Source organism: Diabrotica virgifera, chromosome 3 (assembly GCF_917563875.1).
Source record: "Diabrotica virgifera virgifera chromosome 3, PGI_DIABVI_V3a".
Taxonomy (NCBI): Eukaryota; Metazoa; Arthropoda; class Insecta; order Coleoptera; family Chrysomelidae; genus Diabrotica; species Diabrotica virgifera.
In genome coordinates this window covers 227,402,826-227,429,817 of record NC_065445.1, presented here as the reverse complement: position 1 = coordinate 227,429,817, position 26,992 = coordinate 227,402,826, and the positions used below count along the sequence as shown (strand labels likewise).

The window sequence follows — 26,992 nt, the reverse complement described above, 5'->3', positions numbered from 1 at the left end:
TCTTTTTTTGCCCCCAAATCTGATATCTCTCTGTCAGCATATGGACCAAGGTGTTACAAAATCTATAAAATGTGTCTATCGACGAAAATTATTGACGGTATTGATTGCTGGAATTGATGAAGGAGAAAACGTTACCGTCTCTAAAAAAAGTGGACATTTTGGATGTGGTGATGTGGGTGGCCCAAGTATGGGATGACATGGTAAACCAATAACAATGGTCATGGAGGAAGCTGTTAGACCACCAAGCATCTGATGAATGGACGGAAGAGAAACCAGAAGAAGGTACAAATGAAACTTTCAACGAAGAAGAGAATGCCGAACTGTTAAAGAACCTGCCAGGATGTGAAAAAATGAAGGAAGACGATGTTAACAAGTGGTTGAGTGCAGACGAACAGAACGAATTAACAGACAGCGATATATTGAACCAGGTGTATAAGAATGATGATAAAAACTCAGACAACGAAGGGGATGAAAGCACTGACAAGAATCCGGTCGTAATAAGCCACTCTGAAGCATTCAAATCGTTTGAGGCTCTGCTGTGCTACTTTCAAAATCTTCTGAAACTTACATCTCTGTCAAACCGTAGATTGTTAGCAGACTTAATTTTTTTGTTTAAAGTTATATCCGAAATTGTTGGTTCAGAAGAACTGTTATCCTTGTTTAGATTTTGTGTGCCTTTAAGAATTACAAGAAACAATGTTTTGTTTGCCCCTAATTGCTCCCCATTGCCAAGGCTCATCAGATTGGGTAATTGTTATAATCTAGAAGCAACAGGGGTTTCTTTAGCGAAGTTTCGTCGACAGGTGGACAATCTAATAATTTGACTGTTTTTTGTAAATATCAAATATTTCTATATCGTCGCCTTAGTACTACAACTTGATAACTCCAAAAATTGACGTTTTTGAGATAACTAGGTCACAAGATGTATTTTATTTGCCTCCATATTGTGTAAAAACTTGATAACTCGCTCCAAATGGGTTAAGTATTTATCAATGATTCACGAAAGTTGATAAAACTCAAATGCCCCTAATATTCAGTGCTAAAACTTGACAAGATAAGTTATCAAGTTACTGCCTTACTAATAAAACACTCGTATTCTAAGGTTATTCCGTATTTATATCTAGAATAGTTATTCCAAGTATAAGGTAGATATAATACAAAAATAATTTGTTACCAATAAACTCCGTATAAGTTAGTTATAAGTATTCCCACTTTATTCCGAAATATTAGTTTGGCAACGACGCAATCTTCTACACAAATGCATAAAACAACGATATATTGGGTAAAATATGTCAATTTTGACTTTTCTCTACAAATAATACACCAAATTCCGTCATTTTTTGATGAACTACCCGCAGTTGCTTTTCCCTTTATGAGTCGTATAAACTCAAAAAATATGTAGATTACATAATTTTTTGATGGACTATGGCCGTTGTATTCTCTGCTATATTTTAATAAATCGTTATTTCTTATATTGTATGTTGAGTTTGAGCATTTCATAAAATGGCTTCGAATAAAAGGAACTTTGTATTTTCTGCTGTATTGTAATAAATCGTTATTTCGTATGTTGTATGTTATGTTTGAGCATTTCATAAAATGGCTTCAAATAAAACAGAACGTTACATTAAATGGGAAAGTGAAGAAAAAGTAAACTTTATTTATTTGACTTATAAATGCAATGTAAATATGTTAATTTCAGCATATTTTGAAGAATATTGTGAGAGATTTTCTACATACTATAGAAAATAAAGACCTTATTTTTCTTGTAGAGTGGAGGATAAGCCTCCTCCTCGCTTGTTCACAATAAGTGAATCACCTACTAATTTTTCTAAAAATCTTACATCATCTTTAGGAAACCGGATTTTTATTCTGCTTTGTTTGAAAAAGAATGTATGCTTTCTTTGAAAGTTTCCTTTTTCGTGTATTTTCCATCATGTTAATTAAATTATCAACTTCCTCGTTAGCCGCAATACCTCTTAAACACATTTTTTTATTGTATATCTACTCACAAAACAAATCAAAAAATAATATATTTTTGTCTCTGATGACTTTGACAGTCATAAAATAGGTTACACCAGACTTAAACAATGGTGTGGGTCGGTATAAACTTGGACTAAATTCTTATACCAAGTATAACCTATACCTAAGTTATTCCATGTTTATTGGTAGTGATTTTGCCTATACCTGATTTATTCTCAGTATAACTTTTATACTTCGTTTATTAGTAACAGTGTTATTGTTTAATCGAAATAATCGTGAATATGAAGTACACTGAATGCTATAATTAGCTAACTCTAGTTATCTAGTTGTAGCACATACTTTTCTGAAACCATTGAGCTTACCACGTACAATTATGCAGGTACATGTAACAATAATTATTACATGTACTTGCGCAGGCCAATTTTTCGTGTGACATGGTGACAGGAAAATACAGCGTGTTTTATATGTTTGTTCATGGGTATTCTTTCATTTTTCCGACTGTAATTGCTATCTGTTTATTCGGTTTATGTTATTGCAAAAATTCGAGAACTGTTAGCAGATCTGACAACCTCCATCGCAGAGGGCTAATTTTCACCAAAATAATACTTAAAAGTTTTATTAAAAAGTTCACTTAGATGCAACTTGGCACGACATGCGACATTACCAAATGCTAACATTATGGTAGTGCTAAAAGTTGATAACTTTAATTTTTCATGTTATTTTCCATATTGGAAAACAAATTTGCACTGTATTCCTAAATAGATCAGTAGCCAAAAAGTTAAGGAATAGTATTTTAGAGCTGCAGAGTGAATTCCGTATTTACCAACATGATGGTAGCAGCACAAATATCTTTAAGCCCGTTTATCTCAGAACTACTAATTTCGAGTTATCAAGTTATAGTATTAAGGCGACGATATGTTCTAATTTAACTATTTTTGTATGTTCTATTTCAGTATTATATGTATGATTATAAAAAACGGTTTTACCATTTAATAATAAATAAAAATAGAATAGCAAAAGTGAATAAAAAATTACGTAGTTAAGACACCCGATGAACTCAAAATAAGTTTATAGACAAGGACAACTCGAAATATACAATAATTTGACCCACAGTAACATATGCCTGCGAGACATGGACATTAAATAAGAAGGAAGAGGATACTCTGGAAAGAGGGGAAAGGAAAATATTGAGACGTGTATTCAGAGGATGGAATTAATGGCTTTGTACAAAGAACCTACCATCACTAGGTTCGTCAAGTCACAAATAATCACATGGTTGAGACCAGTGGCGGATCCAGGGGGGGGGGCGATCGGCCCCCCTCTCAACCCAAGTGATTTATTTTTTTTATTATAATATAAAGATTACAAAACATTCATTTATTTTTTTTTCAAATGGATAATTATACATGTTTTAAAATTACAATATTATATGAATTATATAAGCATATTTAAAAAAATATGTAATCCTATATACTGTGAACTCATACTTGCATCTCCACGTATACCTAGTAATTATAAAATCGTTTGCAGATAACAGCTTCGCCGAAAATCTCTCGAAAATTGCGCGCCTAGCAAAAACTATATTAATTCGCCGAAAATATAAATATGTTCACACGCCGATAGGTCGATAGCTGACCACGAAAAAATAACAACCTTATTAATTATTAGTAATTAAAGTGTATTTTGTATATCGATGCAAGTAGTAACATCTCTAATACTGATTCGTACAGTTTATCCACTAATAATTTTCCAACATAATCAGCAGTCATATTGATATCAAAGAGACCGGCTTTCGAATCAAGGTTGTCAGATATATTTCCTAAAATTCTCAAGTTTATATATTCTGAAAATTTTTTCTCTACTTTACTATTCAATTGTTATTCAATGACACTGTTAGAAAGATAATATGCAAATATTCTTAAAAAATATATAAATTAGTTAACTAGGTACTTAAAATTTCAATGGGCCTTTACTAATAAATTGAACCAACTTTGTATATATTATACTTTAAAGAAATTTTAGAGTATCGGCAACACTGTATGCTGGACAAAATTAAGAAACCCCTTTTAAATTGACGTTGCCATGTTGATGATTTTAACGAGATATTAAAAATTTGCTTTAATGTTAAAACAAGTTTAAACATTGAAAGTATCAAATTTTAAGTAATAAAAAACCAAACTGTGATGGTCACATCCATTACTTATATATTTCATTTCAATTCAACAACAAAAGAACACTATTAGTTAGTTCTTCCCTACTCTGCCTAGCGTTAAATTGGCATCGTATTTCGGCCATCGTTGGTGGCAACACAGCACAGCGGAACACCTGTTTCTCAACAAACAAATTTTGTCGTTGTCCATCTAACAGTGGCGGAGTTTTAACTGGAAGGTTAGGTTAATTTTGCTACTATATAAATAATAAATCGAATTAAAAAACAACGATTTGCACGTCCAATATGAACTCGTTTCAAAAAAGAATATACTGGAATGACTGATAATGCAATTGTTTCGAGAATTCAGGAATTAACAAAAATCGAGTAAAAGACGATCTAAAAAATTGTTAAATTAGGAACTGTTACATATCATTCCTTAAAACGAAAGCGACGAAATAAAAAATTGGGTAGGGTTGACACCGCTGCAAAGGACGTTTATCAATGTTTATAAGACAGTTTATAACTTATTAGTTTATTACAAAGAAAATAGGTAGATATTCCATATTGTGAGGACGTTCCAATCTGAAAAAAAATATAATTCGATTTATTTGCAAATTCCTGTTTAAAAATATCCCCTTAAACAAATCTGAAGGGCGTCGAGCTAATTTTTTGTTCAAAATTTGTTTAAACTTTAAAACATCGCCTTTTTTGTTCCAAAATATAATTTTCTTAATTTTTTGGTCATTCTAAACAAGACAGGTACCTTGTCATTTTTCTCAAAAGTTGATAGTTTTCGTCTAAGAAAAAACTCATATTTAAATTATTATTTTTGAAGTTGTCAAGAGCTTAAATTGAAAACATTCATTTTCAAGATTTTGAATAGTAATCGGGTCTAACTTCAATTTAGACCGATATTCTTTAAATGTTAATTATGCACGTCCATCCAATTTTATGCGGTATACTATTTCAAAAAACATTTTTTTTAGATTTTTTAGGCCATTCTAAACACAAAATATTTCTTTTCATTGTTCTGAGTTCATAAGAGATTTCTGAAATGGTATACTGCATAAAAATCGGATAGACGCGCATAATTATCAATTAAAAAACAACGGTCTAAATTAAAGTAGGCCCGATTTCTCTTTAGAATCTTGAAATGAATGTTTAAAATTCAATTTAAGCACACGATAACCTCAAAAACTATAACTTACATATGAGTTTTCAAGCCTCGAAAATGCGTATTTTTTGCATTTTTCAGATTTTAAATCGCTTACAACTCGAAAACTATTAACATATTAGAAAATTACAAGAAACCTTTTTTGTTTAGAATGACACACAAAATAAGCAAAAAAATGTTTTTCAGAACAAAGCAAAATAAGAGATTTTTGAAATAGTATACAGCATAAAAATCGGATGGACGCGCATAATTAACAATTAAAAACAACGGTCTAAATCGAAGTTAGACCCGATTACTGTTCAGAATCTTCAAAATGAATAGGTATTTAAACTTCAATTTAAGCTCTTGACAACCTCAAAAACAATAATTTTAATATGAGTTTTAAACCTCCAAAATGCGTATTTTCGCATTTTTCAGATATTACATCGCCTATAACTCGAAAACTATTAACTTTTGAGAAAAATGACAAATTACCTTTCTTATTTCGAGTCACCCAAAAACCTAAAAAATATTTTTTGGAGCACAAAAGGTGATATTTTGAATTTGTTTAAAAAATTGTTTAAACAATTTCTGCCCAAAAATTGAGAGATTTTCCTGAATATAATTATGCAAAAATGAATAAAAATTATATGATTTTTCTTGAAATATGCATGTGATGAACTGATCCTTTTTCTTAATTTCCACGCCAATGGTCGGCATCGGCATCAAAGAATCTCAAAAGCCGACAGTTGGCAAACTGACTTTGGAAAAAGAATACAGATCTTAATTATTTATATGGGAAATAAGCCACAATTAAAATGAAAAAAATAATTTTATTAACGTTTCGACGCCCAAATCGGGTGCCGTTGTCAAAATACCTATTTTGACAACGGCATTTTATTATTAATAATAAAATTATCAATTAATAGGTATTTTGACAACGGCACCCGATTTGGGCGTCGAAACGTTAATAAAATTATTTTTTTCATTTTAATTGTGGCTTATTTCCCATATAAATAATTAATCATAAAAATGCCACAAGGAAATAGCTTCAGAACAACAATACAGATCTTAGTTTGTAAATTGTTAGCTTGATTAATAGTATTTTAAGTTTATTCTTCTTTTTTAATATTAATATAGTTTGTGATTTACGAAGAGTTATAAGATGTCAAATAAACGAAAGGGATCAAAAGCTTCTAGCGAGAACTTAAAAAGTAAAAAATTCAAATGTCGCAATATAACTGATTATTTTTTTAAAAATCAACGTAATTTGGGTGATAATATTAATAGTAATGGTGATAATAAATATGTACAAGGTACATCTTATCAGATAGATCATACTATGAGACCTACTGATCTTGGATCAAATTTAAGTTCTGAGAGCATTCAAAACAAGTCATGCGATTTTTCAGTGTGTCCGATATAAATCAACGATGATGCAGTAAATACCAATTCTACTTTCGAGAGTTTTATGGAAAAAGGTATGTCTTATATACATGAAAGTATGTCTTTTATATTATATAAGTTTATTTTATATCACGTTTGACAGAAGTGAGTATTTCTCCACGAGTACGATAGATAGTCATTTATGTCGCGGGATGCAATCATCCACATATATAAAATTATGGTAATAAATTAAATTTTAAACTTCATAAGGGAAAGTACATCATGTGACACCTCATTTAAAAGCTTTTGAGATTTGAGATACTGATTACAAAAATGTATAGGCAATACTTGTGCAAAATGTCGGTCCAATGCTTTTTAAATGCATTCATTTTTTTTATAATCCTGAGAAAACTATTAAGTATTTTTGAAAAATTTAATGAAGGCCCTGAAAACTTCTATAATGTTTATTTTAATAAGTTACAAGGGCGAAAAAAAGAGAAAATTGAGTACTTATGATTTTTAACACGTTGACGGACAGTGCGTCAAATGTATAAGCAAGTGTTGTGACACTATATTATGTATTTTGCAAAGTAGAATAGGGGAAAATGCAACGTCTATAGACGTTGTGTCACATTACATCAATGTAAATTAGACGTCTATATACGTTCTGTCCGTTAGCGTGTTAATTTCAAATAATATATCATTCAAAAGAAACTTTTTGTTTATTCTAATGGACTTTCGGCCCTCGGTAATAATGTAATATTTTATTCTGCGTTTAAATTTTTCAAAGATTCTTGTATTAGTATTCTCAGGATTCGAAGAAAAATGAATGCGTTTAAAAAGCATTTTACCAAAATTTTGCACATGTACGTATTATATATTTTTGTAATCAGTATTTCAAACGATTTTAAATGAGGTGTCACATAATGTACTTTCCCATTACGAAATAAAATTAAAACTATTTCGACATAAATTTTTTTGCCTTGAAAAAAGTAAAGTATTTTGATTTTTTGAAAATTACATTCGGTTAATTCATTATTACATTTCCGAAACTACTGTAAGCTGTTAACTTATAAAGTGTCATTTTGTAGGTTTTTTAAATTTTAATGATAATTCACTACATATATTTATTTTTATTTCATCAACTTTATGTATAGGGTGTCTCAACCCAAAAGTAGCGGAACCATTGAATATTTCGCGAAATGAAGATCGAATCGAAAAAATGAAAAATACGTGTTCAATAATTTATAAAATTCTATCAAATGATACCAAACACGACTCCCTACGTGGAATGGGGGTTACTTTAAAATATTTAATGGAGACCCCCCGGCTTTAATTGCAGATTTGGATTCCTTACGTAAAAGTAAGCAACTTTTATTCGAGACATTTTTTCGAATTCTGGATAGATGGCGTTATAATCGGAAAAACGATTTATCGTGATACCATGGGTAATTTATAGAAATTGTTTAATATCTATAGAAACACATTCTCAAATAAACAATCAAAAAACATAAGTTGAATATTTTTCAAAATCCTATCGAATCGAATGCCACCAAACACGACACGGTGTCATTCGATAGGTTTTTAAAAAATATTAAACACGTGTTTTTTAGTTTTTTATTTGGAAGTGTATTTCTCGAGACAGACTGTTTCTATATTAACTATTTTAATAGAATAGAAAAAATGTCTCGAATAAAAGTTGCTTACTTTTACGTAAGGAATCCAAATCTCCCCACCTCTAGGGGATGGAGTAGAAGGTCGTATTTGGTGTTATTCGATAGATTTTTAAAAATTACTGATCAGGTACTTTTCAGTTCTTCGATCCGATTTTCATTTTAGCCAATCGGCCCCCCCTCTTAACGATGCTGGATCCGCCGCTGGTTGAGACATGTACAAAGAATGGCAGTAAACTGAATGCCTAAACTGGTTACGACAAGAAAACTAATCAGTCCCAAAAGAAGAGGTAGACCCAGGATGAGGTGGATTAATAAAGTGGAGGAAGACCTTAAACACATGAAGGTGAGTGACTGGAAAAAAGCAGAAAATAGAAGTGACCAGAGAAATATTGTTCATCAGGTCCTTCAGAGTAGTTAAGAATTTTGTATACAGTAACCGCTACCCTACTAGATACATAGAAACATTGAGCTATTACAGTCAAGGACTCTTCAATTGGTTCAATGTTTATTTTTTATGTCTAGTGCCATTTAGATGTCAGAAAATGTATAGAAACTGAATATTAACATACAAAGTTGACAAACAATAGATCAGCTGTATTTGACATTTCGATGGCTTAGTGTGAAAACCTCGTATCTCATTAAATTACAATTTTACAAGAGAGGCAAAAAACTGATTTTCTGCATAATATAATCTAAAAACAAAAACTACTGTTACGTATTTTAATTTGAGCACATTGAGACAAATATCTGATCTTGGCCCAGAGCTGAAAGTGTTAAATGTTGCTATTAAATTGAAAATACAAATATTAACTATGAAAAACACGTAAATATCCTTGCAGTATATAGAGCCTTTGCCCAAGTAACTATGATAACCTCGTATATCTTGATATACGTGTTTATGATTATTTACGAGGTTTTCATTTTTCATAGCTTATTGCACACCTCCAAATACTAGGTTGATACAGTACAAATCTTTTGATTTAAGGTTCATAAAATGTTTTTATATGCCGGACTACCTTTTGTTGTTCACAAAAAAACATTTCTCCAAGTCGGATTTCTTAAACAAACACTCCAAATTAAGTACCAAAGTTTTGGTTATAAATATACGTGGTATTCACACTAAATAAGAGAGCAATTGATATACGTGGTTTCTTTTTTCGGCTGTAGAAAATAGTCAGGTGTATTTGGATTTTTTCTAACAGTTGTAGATCGTCAGATACAAGGTTTTCAAACTAAAACCATCAAAATGTCATTTTCGAAAAAAAAAAAATGAGATACGAGGTTTTCACACTAAGCCATCGATTTACTGTTGTCATTTTGTTAAAATTGTAAAAGTTTTAAATTATTGTAATATTCTTGGTGTTTGAATAAAGTTATTTTAAAGCAGGGTCATCATCATCATTATCATTCTGATATCCGTCTTCACCGGAATTTTAAAGCAGGGTAACAATTATATTACTTAAAGTATTTTTTATATGGAAAAATAATTATTTTGAATAGTTTCTTGACAGTAACATGACAGGGATGATAGTCACATCTGAGAACAGACCGGATTAGCCCACAAGCATAGCAATTAGGTACCTATCCATGTATCTAGTAGCATGGAGCTTACTGTACACTTCAGTTTGAGTTTTGTTTAAAATAATTGTAATTAGTTAATCTTATGATTATTATTTTTTTTTCTTCCTTATTGGCTTTGGATTACTTGATCCATTCAGCCACGATAGATAATAAATTACTGTTTGCTACAATATTCCAAATATAATACATTGCATTACATAATACATTAGGTACATGTGCGCACATATAATACTTATGCACGCACATACATACATACATATGTAGAAGTGGAAACATTTAATTGACCAGTAGGTATACTCCTCATTCATGGCCCTAACCAACTTAAATTAATTTACAAATAATTAAATCGACAAAAAAAAACTACATGCTAATACTAAATACTAATACTAAATGCTAATAAATATATGTTTTTTTTACACAGCGATAAGGCTTCAACCCGGATCAACCCCGCGGAGGTTTACACCCTCTTTGTGTTTTTAATTTTTTTTTCTCTTTTTTATTTTTTTATAATTTATTATACTTTTTTTTATTTATTTAATTTTTTTTTAATAAGATTTAATTTTTTTTATACTTTTTTTTTGTATACATATTTTTTTGTATTTTTTTTTAAAATTTATTCAATATAATTTTTTATACAATTCTATTCTTATTACCTCCCTGCAAAATCTACTTAATGAACTTTCACAGGGAGACAATATTACATAATAAGGATAAACATAAAAAACAATAATTATTGCTAAACACATTCAACCGAACTCATTCAGTGCAAGTTAAATTTTCCTCTTAGTCCTTTTTAAAAACTCCCAGATGATTTGTTTAATTTTAGAATTTCTACGAGACAAATATAAAAGAGAAGCATTATTTTGTGGGAAAGGTATTTCTTCTTGAACCAGATTGTGCATCAAAAACTTAATTGCAACATCATTATGTTTGCATCCAAACAACCAATGATTAATATCGTCAACATATCCATTGCAATCGCAAAGATCTGATTCGGATAGGTTAAATCTATAGAGGTATGACTTGACAGTGGCATGATTAAAGAGACATCTAATAAACATGGCATATATATTTCTATTGGGATAACTTCTGATAGCAAAACATAATCATAATCTTATGATTATGTTTTATAAAAATAACCTAGGTCTGTTGTGCGTACAAATAAAATAAAAATAACCAAACTTACTAAATATATTTAAATTGTTGAGAATCTGCCTTGCCAAATTTGCTGGTGTGGTTTCATTCCCAGTTTTTGTTTTACCACTTTTCTTCTTATTGGAAGATTTTTTATTGCCATCAGTTTGATTCAAAATTGCACTACTGCCTATCACTTTGGTACCATTACCTTGCTGAGAACTATTTGGTGTCCTAGATGAGTTTCTTATATTTGAACTTCTACGCCCTATAACAAAAACAGCTCTAATAAGTACTCTTTATCAATATGTGTGGTTGGCATAATATTTTCTAATGCTTTCTGGATAACCAAGACATTCACATTCACTAAAACCATTTTATAGGACCACTCAAAATCTTTGTTTAGATTGGAAAGAATACAAAAAAAAAAGAAACGCTTAATGCTTAGATTAATACGCTGTCAGGCGTGTAAAAAGGGGATAAGCCACTTTTTGATGAAAATGGGATTAACTAAAATATAGGTTGAAAAAGTATGTTTTAATTGTGGTAAAAGGGGACAAGTCAATGTAGCTGAGTTTGTAAGTTAGGTTGATTGTTCCAGAAGAGACACTTACAAAATAGTACATAAAGTTTAGTGTAAAAAGGGATATGTTAACAGGGGGATATATTTCATCAAAAATTGACTCGTTTCTTTTTCCACTCCCAATAGCGAATAAGATCTGTTTAATATGTTAAAGTATTAACAAATTTTAACTATTTTTTTAATAACTTTGGGACACATTTTTTAATGAGACAATAAATGTTGCATTTTTCCCTACTCTACTTTGCAAAATACATACATATGTATTTGTATGTATTTGTAGATATGTAGATGATGTGTTTTCAATATGGCCTCATAGATCAGAATTGTTGGATACGTTCCTGAATATTATAAACGATCAAGAAGAGACAATAAAATTTACAATGGAAAAGGAATACAATAACAGCCTACCTTTCCTCGATGTTTTGATCTCAAAGAAGGATACTGGATATGAGACTCAAGTGTATAGAAAACCAACACACACCAACAGATATCTCAATTACAAATCAAATCACAACATCAACGTTAAAAAGGGAATCATTAAATCCTTATATGATAGAGCCAAAATTACTTGTTCTAACGAAAATTCCTTTTTATCAGAAAAACAATTGTTAACATCTGTTTTATTAAAAAATGATTATCCTTTATCGTTTATAAACAAGGAATTGTCAAGATTGGATCGAATGGAACAGAACAACTTAGAACGGGATCCTACAATATTCACAAGAAATAATACGAGGAAAATATCAATACCATATATAAAAGGACTATTCGAGAAACTTAAAACAATAGGAAATAAATTCAACATTTCAACAACATTCAAAACAACAAACACATTGAGATCTATTCTATCTAAAACTAAACCTAACAATGATCAAGAAAGAACAAAGAATTGCATTTATAAAATACCTTGTGAATGCAAACAATTTTATTTAGGTGAGACATCAAGACCATTAGACGTTAGAATAAGTGAACATCAGTCTTATATTAAAAATAGAGAATTTGATAGATCTCAAATATGTCAACACGCATGGGATAATGAACATAGAGTTCAGTGGAGAGATTCAAGTATAGTCCTGAAAGAATCAGATAGCAAAAAGAGAAAAATCAAAGAAGCGGCTCTAATTATGCTAAATGAAACCAATTGTGTCACAAATTCCTCGGTAGAATGCAGTAGGATGTGGTTACCCATACTGAAAGAGGAAGTCAATAGAAAGAAAATACCAAGATTAGTAAGTCAATAATATCGAGTTAGTACATATTTTATATTTTTAGTATTACTTTATATCTAGTATTATTAATATTATTTATAATTTAAACATGTTACAAGTCAGAATTTGGTATTATTTTTTGAGAGTAAATTAAATGTAAGACCAAATACTTACGATGTCGGGATAGTATCACAAGATTTTTTCCTAGTTTTCCCTTGTGATTTACTATGAAGTCTCTAACGCGAGAATTTTACTGTCGTTGCATTTGGTTGTCTTTTTAAAGACAGATCACATGCTATAATTTTTTTGTGACGGATATTCTTGAGTTGGGGTTGATTTCATGTAATCAACACAACTCATAAATATTGGCAATATCATTTTAAAGTCTTCTACTTTAAAATGTATAATATATGTCTGAATTGCCAATATAAATGAGTCAGATTAAATAAATTATTAGAAGAATTTTTTACTTAGCAACAACATTTTTGTTTATTTTAGTAATATTTTGTATTTTGACAATGGCACCCGATTTGGGCGTCGAAATGTTAATAAAATTATTTTTTCATTTTAATTGTGGCTTATTTTCCATATAAATAATTAATCATAAAAATGCCACAAGGAAATAGCTTCAGAACAACATTAAAATACATACAGTATCACAACACTTGCTTATACATTTGTCACACTGTCCGTCAACGTGTTAACAATACAATACTTTTTTTAATTTAAAATAGAAAATTATTACCGCAATGGATACCCCAAACAACTACGACCAAAATTTCATAAAATTATATACAGGGTGTCCCGAAAAGATTGGTCATAAATTATACCACAGATTCTAGGGTCAAAAATAGGTTGATTGAACGTCACTTACCTATATATAATAGTGCACACAAAAAAAGTTACAGCCTTTTGAAGTTACAAAATGAAAGTTGATTTTTTTTTTCATATATCGAATAGTCTTAGAGATTTTTTATTGAAAATAGATATGTGGCATTCTTATCTTAAAAAAAAATTAAAGTAAAATTTGTGCACCCCATAAAAATTTTATGGGGGATTTGTTCCCTTAAACCCACCCAAACTTTTGTGTACGTTCCAATTAAATTATTATTGTGGCACCATTAGTTAAACACAGTGTTTTTAAAACTTTTTTACCTCTTAGTACTTTTTCGATAAGCCAGTGTTTATCAAGATATTTTGAATATATGTCGAATCCACCACATATTTGTATATGGTTAAGTACGATTATAGAGACCTGTTATAATCTGAAAATTTATTTAGAATGTACATTTTTGGGTATATTTTGAAAAAGAAGTCACATCTCGATAAAAGGTGACTTATCTAAAAAAGACTAAGAGACAAAAAAGTTTGAAAAACACTTTGTTTAACTAATGGTACCACAATAATAGTTTAATTGGAACCTACACAAACATTTGGGGGGTTTAAAGGAACAAAACCCCCATAAAATTTGTATGTAAATATATGAAAAAAGAAGCCGCATCTCGATAAAAACTCACTTATAGAAAAAATACTAAGAGGCAAAAAAGTTTTAAAAACGTTGTGTTTAACTAATGGTACCACAATAATGAATTAATTGGAACGTACACAAAAGTTTGGGGGGTTTAAGGGAACAAAACCCCCATAAAATTTTTATGGGGTGGACAAATCTCACTATAATTTTGTTTTAAAATTCTCCTCCCATGAGAATAATACATGTCCATTTTCAATAAAAAATCTCTGATAGTTTACGATATATTGAAAATAATCGATTGTCATTATGTAACTTCAAAGGGCTGTAACTTTTTTTTATGAGCACATTTGTACTAAGGTAAGTTAGGTTCAATCGGACTATTTTTGACTCCAGAATGTCTGGTATACTTTATGACCAATCTTTTCGGGACACCCTGTATAATTCTATCAAAGTTAACAAAATTTATTTTACCTGTAACAGGAGCCAGTTCCTCAAGTTTTACTTTAACCAAAGGGTAAGGAGCCTGTTTTATTCTTCTCACATTTCTTAGATATCCATTATTTAACCATCTTTGAGTTAAATTGCTAAAATTTATGAGGTATGGGAAGCCTAGGTGTGTTTTGCTCATATCCAACATTTCATCACCCTTAAAATAAAAAAAATTGTGTAAAAGTGACATGAGCTTATTTTTTTGTGGCTTACTGTTGCCCAAGCTTCCTCAATCAAACACTGTATATCCATATCAAAAGGATGCCATTCTTGACTGTGTTCTGTTCCGGAACATTCCCATCTAGCACCCTTGCCAGCAGGGGAAGAAGGGGAGTAGCATTTTCTTCTAACAGGAACCACATCATCTGAAATACATTTTTAAAATTACAAATTAAATTAAAATGTAACTAGAAATTACATTATTATGTTCTATGTATATAAAATCCTGAAAATTAATAGTATTATGCAATAATATTTTAGGCAGAGAAATCTTACATACATGCCGTTTTCATAAAGGCAAGTAAGAGTAATGTGTCCAGAATATAACTTTGAACTAGTTAATATCTTTTTCTTCTTCTTTTAACATCATAACCGTGGATGTGCCTTTGCCTGTGTGGCTATGTCTTTGCATTCCTGCCTCTATTGTGCCCTGTTCCTCCATTTTCTTACATTCATAGTTTTCATGGTGTCTTCCATGTCATTTAACCATCTCTTTCTGGGTCTTCCTTTTTTCATATTCCTATTGGCTCCCATTCTATTTTCTTTCTTGATTTTGTATCTTCTTGTATATGGACATGTCGCACGTTCCGAAGAAAAGTGTAATAAATCAAAAATTTTTCGAACCTCACTTTTCTACAGTAACGGATAGTATATCTAATGCTCTATCTCTGAAGAAACCCGTATTAATTTTAGTTCGATAATTATTGCCTAGATGGCGAAAGAATCACTATTCTTCGGAACAGGTTCATCGGCATTTTCTGAAGAAAACAGTAATAAAACGCAGTTATCGTGGTATCATTGTGGCACTCCACTGTATTTCCGATCAAAAGTGTAATAAGTGTAGTTATTACTTAGAAGTATTGTAAACTTTAGTTTCGTGTTCTCCCGGTAAAAGTGTAACATTTTGAGTTGCTACTCTTATTATCGGAATATTTGCCAATATTTCCACTTTGCATCTGACGAAAAGTGTAATATTTGTAATTATTGCTGTTTAGTTTGGAAGAGCATACCTATACTTTTGTTTCGTGTTTTCCGAGTAAGAGCGTAATATTTCGAGTTGTTACTCTGATCACTGGAATATCTTTCAGTTTTATCACTTCACTTCCGCCGAAAAGTGTGGTATTTTCAGATAATACTATTTTCTTCGGTAAGTTCTGACAAATATATTTATTGCGTGTATTAGAATAATGTAATAATAGTCTCGTTCACGGCAAAATCCGGGACTAATGGAGATTGTACCGCGAATAAGGCTATTATTTGTATCTATAGATGTAATTTTTGAGGCTTTACGATCAATGTATGATTTGTTTTTAGAATATTCATCGGACGGGCCCCAAAATATTACACAAAAGACTAAAAGAAAAAAAATTTCACTAGATTCAAAAAAATAAATCTCTATCCACTAACATAACAAATATTTGTTATAGCTTTCCAATATTTTCAGGGGATTTCCCTAACATTTGATTTATTCAGGTTCAAAAGTAAAAGACCTTGAATAATTATGCTGAAGTAATCATTCCAAAATAATATTTTTACAAAAAGTTTTAGTCATCTGATTGAAATAGACAACCCTCAACCCTGGGATCTTTTTACTCAGATGGATTATGTTTATGTTATGATATTTATGATTAGGTATCAAAGTACGATTAATTACAAATTTCTGGGGATTTTCCTTTCAATGCACAGCAATTATTAAACACTACAGGGACGTATTAAATGAATTACAAACGTATTAAAAATACTACTGAAAATAATTTTTTTTTGTAATATTCCCAAGTATTACCAAGTGTTCTATGATTCATTATGTTGAAATATCCAAGAATAATTTAGTAGGCGATATTTTCAGTTTATACTGCTTTTACATTCTCTTAAAAAAACATTTTATAATAAAAATAATTATTCGAATATGTTGTATCTTTAAATTCTTTGATATAAATTGTAACTATTTTTCAAAGAAAACTTTAACATATCAACTTTTTTTAAAAAATGACTCATTATTTCAAAAACCGTTTTGTTTCATAAAGAGATTTAGGCAGATTAAGAAATAATAATTTATTTACTATTTTTTAATGCTATTTGCAAATATATAAATTCACTTACGGGGTCTTCTATTCGCATTTTAAAAATGACAAAAATTATTTTTGCTCTCCTGAAAATTTTTCTTATTTTGACTTATTACACTTTTCTTAGGAACGTGCGATGTCCCAGCGATGAGAATCTTTTTTACTAGAAATTGATTCCAGATTTTGGAATTTTGGGCAGTGCCGGTTTAACCTAACTTCGGGCCCTGGGCGCTGAATATTTAGGGGGCCCCTTAATTGTTATTTGTTGTCAGCTTGTTAAAACAAGAAAACACATGTATTTATTGTAACATACAATATTTCCATCCGTACAATATCAATCCATACAATATTTTTTTAAACCAAATAAGAAGAATGGTAAATGTAAAGAATATTCCAAAAAATGCATTCAAAAATATATAAAAAAACAGAAAGTTACACAAAACAACACATGACAAACAAAAAAATATATTCTAAAAAATACATATGACAAAGATTAGATGAATTTTTCTTGACTAGGTATTAGCAATCTGTCATATAATACTACAGTAAAACCTGTCAGTAACGGCCACTAAAAATAAAAGAACTATTGGCCGATATGGAAAGGTGGCCGCTATTGCCAGTTTTTGTAGTCTATATAATTGTTTTGGGAAATTTTTAAACTGGCCGTTAGGACAGGTGGCCGTTAACACAGGTTTTACTGTATCACAATTCAGTTGCTCCAGGTCTTCATTTCCTATAATACAATAGTGATATGCGTCTAGATTTTCTTGACCCAAATTTAGCGTTAAATATATTTTTATTCTTTTTAAAGCCGAAAAAGACCGCTCGCCTGACGCAGTAGAAGTTGGTATCGTGTTATCTTGCAGTAAGGGTAAAATATTGGGAAATGTTACCTTTACAATCTTTACATCCTGGATGACACCAAATTTTATAAATGTTATTCAACTTTTGGCATATTGTTCTAATAGAATGAGTAATTTCACTATGCATTCTCTTTTGGTTTCATCAATATCTTTTTTATATTTCACACATAAAGTATTAATTGACGTCTTGAGATATCCTCGCCTTCGCAAAAAAATATTTTTGGCTTCTAATTCAATTTCCCTTAACATATTATTTCTTACGTCTTCAACAAATCTCAAAATAGATGTCATTAATTCTACTTCAATTGACACGTTTAAGTCCACAGTTTCTTCACGTTCGCGTTTTGCTTGTTGCATTAACTCGTTCCAAAGTTTTTGTCCAAATCAGTGTCAATAGAACTGTCTCAAAGGTATCCATTTTATTCTGCAGTGTCTTGGCTTCATTTTTAATTGCTAATTTTTCGTCTCTGTTATTGCTTAACTGGACAAAATAGGTTTGATGAATGATGGATCCCTAGTTTTAACTAAAGCATTTACAGCGTCAAAAGTTTCTACAAGTTTTGATTTAATTACTTCCAAGAATTCATTGCAAATTTAGTAAGACAGATAGCTAACTTAACCTTTTCATTTATTCGCATTCCGTTGTAAATGCTCAGCTAAGAAGTAGTCAAATTTAGCCTAGTATACAAGACAACTTAAGTAATTTCCTTTATGACGACTTGCTAAAACCTCATTGTATCTTTGAGAAGCAAGTAATTTGGTAGTGAAAACAACTCTTCTTATGAAGCTTATCCAATAGTCAGCTTCGCGTTCTACTTGATCTTTCAATGCAGCGTCTATAACTCCAAATAATGATGATCTTGTTCTTAATGTAACCATAGAGTTCAGATGAAATTTACTTTCTTAATGTGACCATAGAGTTCAGATGAAATTTACTTTCTTCGTGAGATTTGAGCAAACTATTCAAATGTTTCCAGTGAGTCCGTCCAAAATCAGTTTTCAATTGAAAAAAAAAATTGAACGGAAAACAATAAACACTTGCGTCGTATATTAGCCAAGGTCTTTCTTTTCTTTGCCTCCATTGGATGTTCCTCTATAAAAGTTGCTTTTATTTAATCTTCTCTAATAAGGTTTGTCTCCATCTTGATACATTATTTTACAATTTTCTAAGGAATCAATCTTTGGTTTAAAAGTTCACAGTTTTTATAAAGTCTTAAAATCAGACCATTTCGAAATCGCAGGTATGTCGTCGTCTTTTTTTCTATTTTGGAAAATATGTAGATTATTTAGCGGACTTTACTTTTTTATTAAAAAAAGGAACGGGTCTCTACGGGCCCCTCCGAGGCCCGGGCCCCTGGGCGAGCGCCCCAAGCGCCCAGTGCATAAACCGGCACTGATTTTGGGGAAGATACTTTATTTGAGACAAGATAAATTTCAACATACCAAAAAACAAGTTAACATTTTTAAATATAAATATAAAACATATTTATATTTTGAGTGTTTTAAAAATGTTCATAATCTAAATAAATAATATGTTTCACACAGCTATATTTTTGTCAATCCACTTGAGTGGACATCCATGTTGTATTTTTCTAAAAAAGCTATGATGAACACCCACTCTGGTGGATTTTTAATGTACTAATTACTAATATCTTGGTTATCCCACAATGGAATGTTATGGAACGTTTTTATTTTATTTTATTCAATAAACGGCAGAGCCAATTTACAAAAAATGTATAAAAAAAAATGAAATATTATGGTAAACAGTAAAGATAACCAATTTTAACCTAAAATAACAAATAACAAAAGATAATAAAAATGACGACAATAAAAACCAACAAAATTAAATTAGTAACAATAATAAATAATTAATAAATTATAAGAACTTACTTTACTTCAGTTACTGAATTATGTATGCTTCTTTTAAATACACGAAGACTGTCCACAAATGGATCAAGACTGTTTTGATTATGATTAATTAGACGCAAGGTGCGTGACAATGGGGAGTATTGTCCTTTTCATGATCATTTTTCAGTGCGTCACAAATGATAGGAAAAAGGGTAAGTCCGTGATAATACACATTTATGACATTTATTCTAACATGACATTTTAGTTAAATCTGACAGTTGTCACATTTTATTTTCAATTTAGAATAAAAACAAATCAAATGTGTTTCTTGCATTTATAAAATGGTATTTTCTTTGATTTGTATAGTCTTATAAATTATACAGATTATATTTGTAATATTATTATCTAATTAAAAAAAAATATTTTTTTTAATTATGGCGCCATCTATCGACAACTAGAATAATCACAGAACTAGAAGTAATCACCGACGTGCCTTTTTTTCTGTCACATACAATTTAATGCTTTAGAAAGAAATCGAAAAACTGTGACGCACTGAAAGATGATCATGAGAAAAATAATAAAAGCAATAGTTCGTATTATGATAAGGTATGCGAAAAATTGGGGAAACCCGTCTTTGGGCAGTATTGAGGCTTATAGCTTGTAAGATAGTTGGGCAATGATATAGACCATTTAATATTATATAAATGATTGTTAAATCTGATTTAGCCCTTCTTACTTCCAAGCTATCCAATTTAAATGTTTGATTAACCAGATCATAATTAATGTTAAAACCCTGACAAATATTGATATGAGCTCGAAATGCCAAAGAACGAAGAAATGTTTTTTGGACGGACTCAATATTTCTAATGTGACAATCATAGTAAGGTGACCATATAATTGAGGCATATTCCAGCAATGAGCGCACAAAAGAAACATATAACCTTAAAAAACAATTCGGTTAAAAACAATTTATTCTCAATGTTTTGAGAATAAATTTACAATTTCTTGACCACTGTCGGCAGTCTCATTATCAAGAAACTTACTATTAGGATATGCACTTGATCTCCGTAAATTATTCACATGTTTATAGAACAGACTAGGGTTAACGGACAATTCTGTATTTATTCTCATTATGTAGTTGTTGTGACATTCATTGCGTAAAATTTTACATCTATCTCTACTTTGTGAAAATAATGGATAGTCCTCATAATTCCCAGTCTGCTTAAATTTACAATGTGCTTTTTTCTTATCAATGATTAGCCTCTGTTATTCCCTGCTAAACCAAGATGGAAAGTTAGATGACTTAAAATGTTTAATCGGGACAAAATAATCAATAGCAGAGTACAAAACATTATAAAAATATTCCACACATTTGTTAATGTCACCATGATAAAGTGCATGATCCCAGGATATGCTAGCTAAATAGTTGTTAATAGCATTAAAATCACAGTTCTTAAAATCGTAGTAAAAAACGTCATATTTTAAATCTAAATCACTTTTAAGAGGGATGATAAACTCATATGCTGGGTGATGCTCTGTTATGGTGGACAGGTTTTCAGAAGCATAATTAACTACAACACTACACATATTTGAAAAAATAAGATCTAGAAACACACCAAAACTATTTGATAAGGAATTCACCTGCTTAAGGTTAAGATAGTTGCAACAGGCACACAAAATATTAGCGGATGTTATAGATGCTGCTCCCTCAACCTGCAAACCATCCTCGGAATTGACCCAGATAGCTTGTGGTAAATTAAAATCACCGCAAATCACAAATTCACAATTTGTATAAACACCCACAAGATCTGAGGCTGCCGAGGAAAATTCTTCATATACAGTCACCTGTGACCCTGGAGGGATATAAACTGCACCCAGAACAATATTTTTCCTGCCAGTTGCAATGTGAACAAAAATATTCTCTAGATTTGAGTTACTGGTATGTACTAATTTTGATTTAATATTTCTCCTGACTGCAATTAATGTGCCACCACCTCTGCTCTTTCCCGTATTTAATTGGTTCCTATCCTGCCTAAATACATTAAAATCAACAACGCCTAATTCTGCTAATAAGTAATTCTCGTTAAGCCAAGACTCCACAAAAATTATGACATCATACACACAGGCATTGACAGCATTACGAAGTTCTGTTAATTTGGTGTTCTCAACCCCCCCGCATTATGATAGTAGACATTTAGTTTTTTGAGGTATTTCTGTTGTTTTCTTTAGTTTTTTGTTGAACAACACTAGGAATGCCTTTTATATACTGAATGTGAAGATCCTGCTCAACTTGAGAACGCTGAGCTAGTTCCTTGTGAGCTTTTTTTAGTTGATTACGCTGTAAAACTGTTAAGTCAGCTCTTATTTATATTATTTATATCATTACAACACAATTTTTCCTAAAATACAAAAACCAGCCAAATTGTATAGCAAGAATAAGTTTCCTAAGCACATCAAAGAAATACATAATATGCTGTGCGAAATGAACATATTACGCAAAAGGTTAAATAGTCCGTTTTATACAGAAAGATATAATACTTTTAAAAAGCAATATCAACAAATCAGACAACAGTTTTTAAAACAAAGAAATGATGCACGTATTGAAAATAGCAATAACATGATAAAAGAAAGTTGGAAAATCATCAATAATAATCAAAATAGAAATAAACCTACATTAGCAAATATAATTAAAATAAATGACAATGAAAATATAAAAACTAAAGATAAAGCCAACATGATAAATAACTATTTCATCAATAAAAATAATAATAACTCAACTCCAAATTATCTCATGAAAATTGATCAATTTTCCAATACTTTCTTTCTTTCTCCAACTACACCTGCAGAAGTAATGTCACTTATAAGTAAGACCACATCTAAACATGCTGAAGGTTTAGATGAAATCAATGGTAAGGTTATAAGATAGGTTGCCAGTCACATATGTGAACCCTTGTCACATTTAATCAATGAATCTTTTATGGCAGGCCAATTTTCAAATATAAAGGAATCCAAGGGATTTCCAATTTTTAAAAATAAAGGTTCTGCAAGTAATATTGAGAATTACCGTTTGATTTGTATACCCAGTCAGATTGCAAAGTTGTTTGAACTGGCATTCTATGAAAGACTAACAAGCTATCTAGAAGCATTTCATTTACTGCCAGATGTCCAAAATGGATTCAGGAAAGGAAAATCTATTGTAAGTGCTGTTGATGACTGTCTTAACTGTATCTATCAAGCTCTAAATGAAAAACAGAACACATTGGGTCTTCTTTATGATCTCAGTTGTGCTTTCGACATGGTGGACCACATGCTGCTTCTGATGAAGATGGAAGGCATGGGAGTTCGAGGTATACCACATGACTGGGTGAGATCATATTTGTCAAACCGTTTGCAAACAATAATATTGGATGGTACACTATCAGACCCAATGAAGTCTTCTGTAGGGGTACCACAAGGTTCGGTTCTTGAGAGAGAGAGAGAATATATGTTTATTGTCTAAGAAAAAATCTTGTTGACAAACACTGTTTAAGAGTTTTAAATAAATAAATTAAATTAAAATATGACTAAATATAAAATATAACACATAACACATTTACATTATATAACAACTACAAAATATGTAGTATTGTCAAAAATAAAAAACAAACAAACTACAAGCTGTAAAACTAAATCACAAACAATAATGACAAACAAATTGACAAAAAAAAAAAAAAGAAAAAAAAATATATATATAAAAAAATATACACGAGATCACAAATACATCAGCTCCAATGGTCCTCAAAAAATTCTGTCAGATCATAATAGGCCCTCTTAGCGAGCAGTCTATCTAATGAATTTCTAAACTTTCTAATAGTTTCCAAATTTTTTATTTCACTAGGTAGTTTATTAAAAATTTTGATGCCGTTAAAAATAAATGAGTCTTTGACTAGTGTGCTTCTAGGTGTAATCAAAGCTAAATTGCTAGCAAATCGTCCAGATCGATTATTATTTTCATATAGATGTTTATTCTTAAAAATAATGCTTGCCGTTTCCAAAATGAAAAGAGATACAAGTGTAAGGATACTGTGTTTAATAAATAAAGGTTTACACGTTTCTCTAGAATTTACCTGGCACAACAGGCGCACTGCCTTTTTTTGAAGTAAAAACACACTACTGAAAAGCTCCTGACTACACGCTCCCCAAAACTGAATTGCGAATCTAAGATATGACTCTACTAGTGCAAAGTACACAGTTCTTGCTTGGGCAAAACCAAGCTCCCTTCTAGTCGACCGTATTGCATAGCATCCAGATGCAAGTTTTGAATTCAAGGCTTCAATATGCGATTTAAATTTAAGGTCAGGATCAATATTCAGGCCAAGAAACCTGACGGACAGCTGAGGTTCAAGTTCCAGATGTAATTCAGGCATAACATGTTTAAAACACAGAAGCTTGGTTTTAGAAGTGTTTAATGTCAAAAAGTTCGCTGTGCACCAATTTTCAATCATTAAGAGTCCCCTACCTACAGATTGGCGTAAGACATTCAAATCTTTAGCATGCCATATAAGAGTGGTATCATCTGCATAAAGGGTGAAATGAGCAGATACATCAAGGTAGGCTAAATCGTTTATATATACCAAAAACAGAACTGGTCCCAATACCGAGCCTTGGGGCACTCCCCAAGTTACATTCATCAAGTCAGAGTCACAGTCTGTCCTAACAAACTGACTCCTACCCGACAAATATGACTCCATCCAACTCAGTGACTTATCTTTAATTCCGTAGTGTTTAAGCTTCTGCAGCAGCAAACCATGATTGACACAGTCAAAAGCCTTCGTTAAATCACAGAACACTGCCGCAACCATCTCGCCTAAATTAATATTATTGTAAGCTATCTCTAAAAAACTGAAAATCGCGTCGGTCGTGCCAGTGTTACCACGGAAACCAAACTGTTTCGGACTTAGTAGTTGGTTAACCTCTAAAAATTTTATTAATCTTGCTTTAACAATTTTCTCTATTATTTTTGCCAACGTAGGTATCAGAGAAATTGGCCTGTAATTGGAAGGGTTTATGTGATCTCCACCCTTGTGCAATGGAATTACAACATTTATCTTCAGGAAATCGGGAAATGTGCCAGCATTAAAACTATCATTAATTAAAATAGATAAAACATCCAAAGCAGAGTTTGGTAGATTATTGAAAACTCTTATAGAGATGTCATCATAACCTGAAGAGTTTTTGTTTCTGATTGATTTAAATGTCTCTTTCAATTCCTCAACATTAGTATCATAAATTATGAAGGGACACATAACTTCTGTTTTCTTCAGATATGACAAAGGATCTGTACCATGTCTCAACTGTGCTGTTAAAGTTTCGGCTATGCTACAGTAAAATTCATTACAGTCATTTGGAAGTGGAGTGTGATGACTATTACCTGATCTGTGTTTACCCCTTAATTCATTTATTATAGACCAAGTTTCCCTAGTTACATTTGAGGAGTTTTCTATTCTATGCTTGTAGCAGTTTTCTTTTGCAGTTTTAATAACATTTCTGTATATCTTTTTATATTGATTATAATAGGTAACAAACCATTCATCTTGGTAATATTTTTTGATATAATGGAGCGATCTCATGGTTTTGCAGGAATTTTTAATGCCATTTGTAATCCAAGGTTTTCTATTTTTAATTTTAATCTTTTGTTTAGGAAAAGACCTTTCAAAAAATTCACATATTGTATTATGATATGATTTAAATGGCTCAGACGATTGTGATAGGAGAGAATACCAGTCAAGACTCTCGCACTTTAATCTAAATTTACCAAAGTTAGATTTACTATACAGGCGACCAATTTTAAATTTATTTACACTATCTTTACCTTTACTAAATTTCTTAATTTTGATAGAAGCAACAACTGCCTTATGGTCTGACAGATTGGGGTCAAATACAATACATTGAACATAATCCTTCTCAAAGTTAGAACAGAAATAATCTATTAGAGTTTGAGACAATTTAGTGACACGTGTTGCTTCCTTAACATGCATTTTTAAATTAAAACAAGTGAGTAAGTTTTTTATTTTCTTTACTTCATTGCAATCATAGTTCAGAAAGTCAATATTAAAATCACCCGTCAGGATTATTTGACTAAACTTTGGAATCCTCAACAACAAGTTCTCCAGCCTTTCCAAAAAAATCTGGACACTGGTTGTTGGAGATCTGTAGATGCAAATAATATAGATATCAAAATTTGTTATTTGTGCAACTGAAAATTCAAATTGTTTTTCTTCAATAAGATCCTCATAATTTATCTGATCAAAAACCAGTTCTTGCAATAGAGAGTTGTGTACTAAAATAGCAGTACCCCCATGTATAAAGTTTGTTCTACAAAAATGTGAAATCATGGAATACTCGGGAATATACAAGTATTCATTTTCTTCTAGCCAGTGTTCAGTCAATAACAGAACACTGGGAAAGTCATTATATTCTAACATTAAAAATAAATCATCAATTTTATTTCTAGCTGACTGAGTATTAAATAAGAGAAAAGTTAAATTAAAAGAAGATTCTGACTTGTCAGTTTCTAAGTCTGAAGTTGTATTATTGGCGTTAACTGAAAATCCAAATCTTTTTCTGGTCTTGTAAAAGTGCAACAAGTTTCACCAAGATCATCTAAAACAATTATGCTTTCTGAATTTTGTTCATTGGGTGGTGTTGTATTTTTTAACTGAATAAATATCAAATTTTTATTATTTTTAAAATGTTTTATTTGATTCTCCAACAGGTATGAAATTCTATAGTTGCTCAGTCTATGCCCATATGAATTATTTACATTTAGGAATGAGATTGAGTGCTCATAATATGAATTAAAAACACTTAAGAAGTCACTTAATTTGTTATTAAATTTTGAAATATATTTGGCATTAGGATCATTTCCCGTAGGAACAGAGAGAAACATTATGTTCGTGTTAGTACATTGTCTTAGTTTCATATTAACATGTTTTATACTAGGATTTCTATATGAAACAAAACTTGGTCCTCTGTTCTTTATTGTTTTTATCAATGATATCAACCAAGTTTGCACCACTCCTAATCAAATTATTGAATATGCAGATGATACAAGCTTCATTATATTACATCATCAATTTGATCAGCTTGTTCGCAAGGGTAATACAGCATCTCAGGAATTTAGTAAGTATTGCAAAGACAATGGCCT

General features: G+C 30.8%; 1 protein-coding gene across 1 annotated transcript in view; it reads right to left on the bottom strand.

Annotated features, from left to right (window-relative positions):
- Window positions 1-26,992, bottom strand: part of LOC114338956 (protein deltex) — a 78,844-nt gene that overhangs the window by 49,464 nt on the left and 2,388 nt on the right. Inside the window, exons 2-4 of the mRNA XM_028289579.2 lie at window positions 15,027-15,178; window positions 14,796-14,970; window positions 11,115-11,330 (exon numbers count right to left, since the gene is read on the bottom strand). Of these exons, the coding sequence (XP_028145380.1) occupies window positions 11,115-11,330; window positions 14,796-14,970; window positions 15,027-15,178 (543 nt within the window). The remainder of the gene's footprint in view (window positions 1-11,114; window positions 11,331-14,795; window positions 14,971-15,026; window positions 15,179-26,992) is intronic.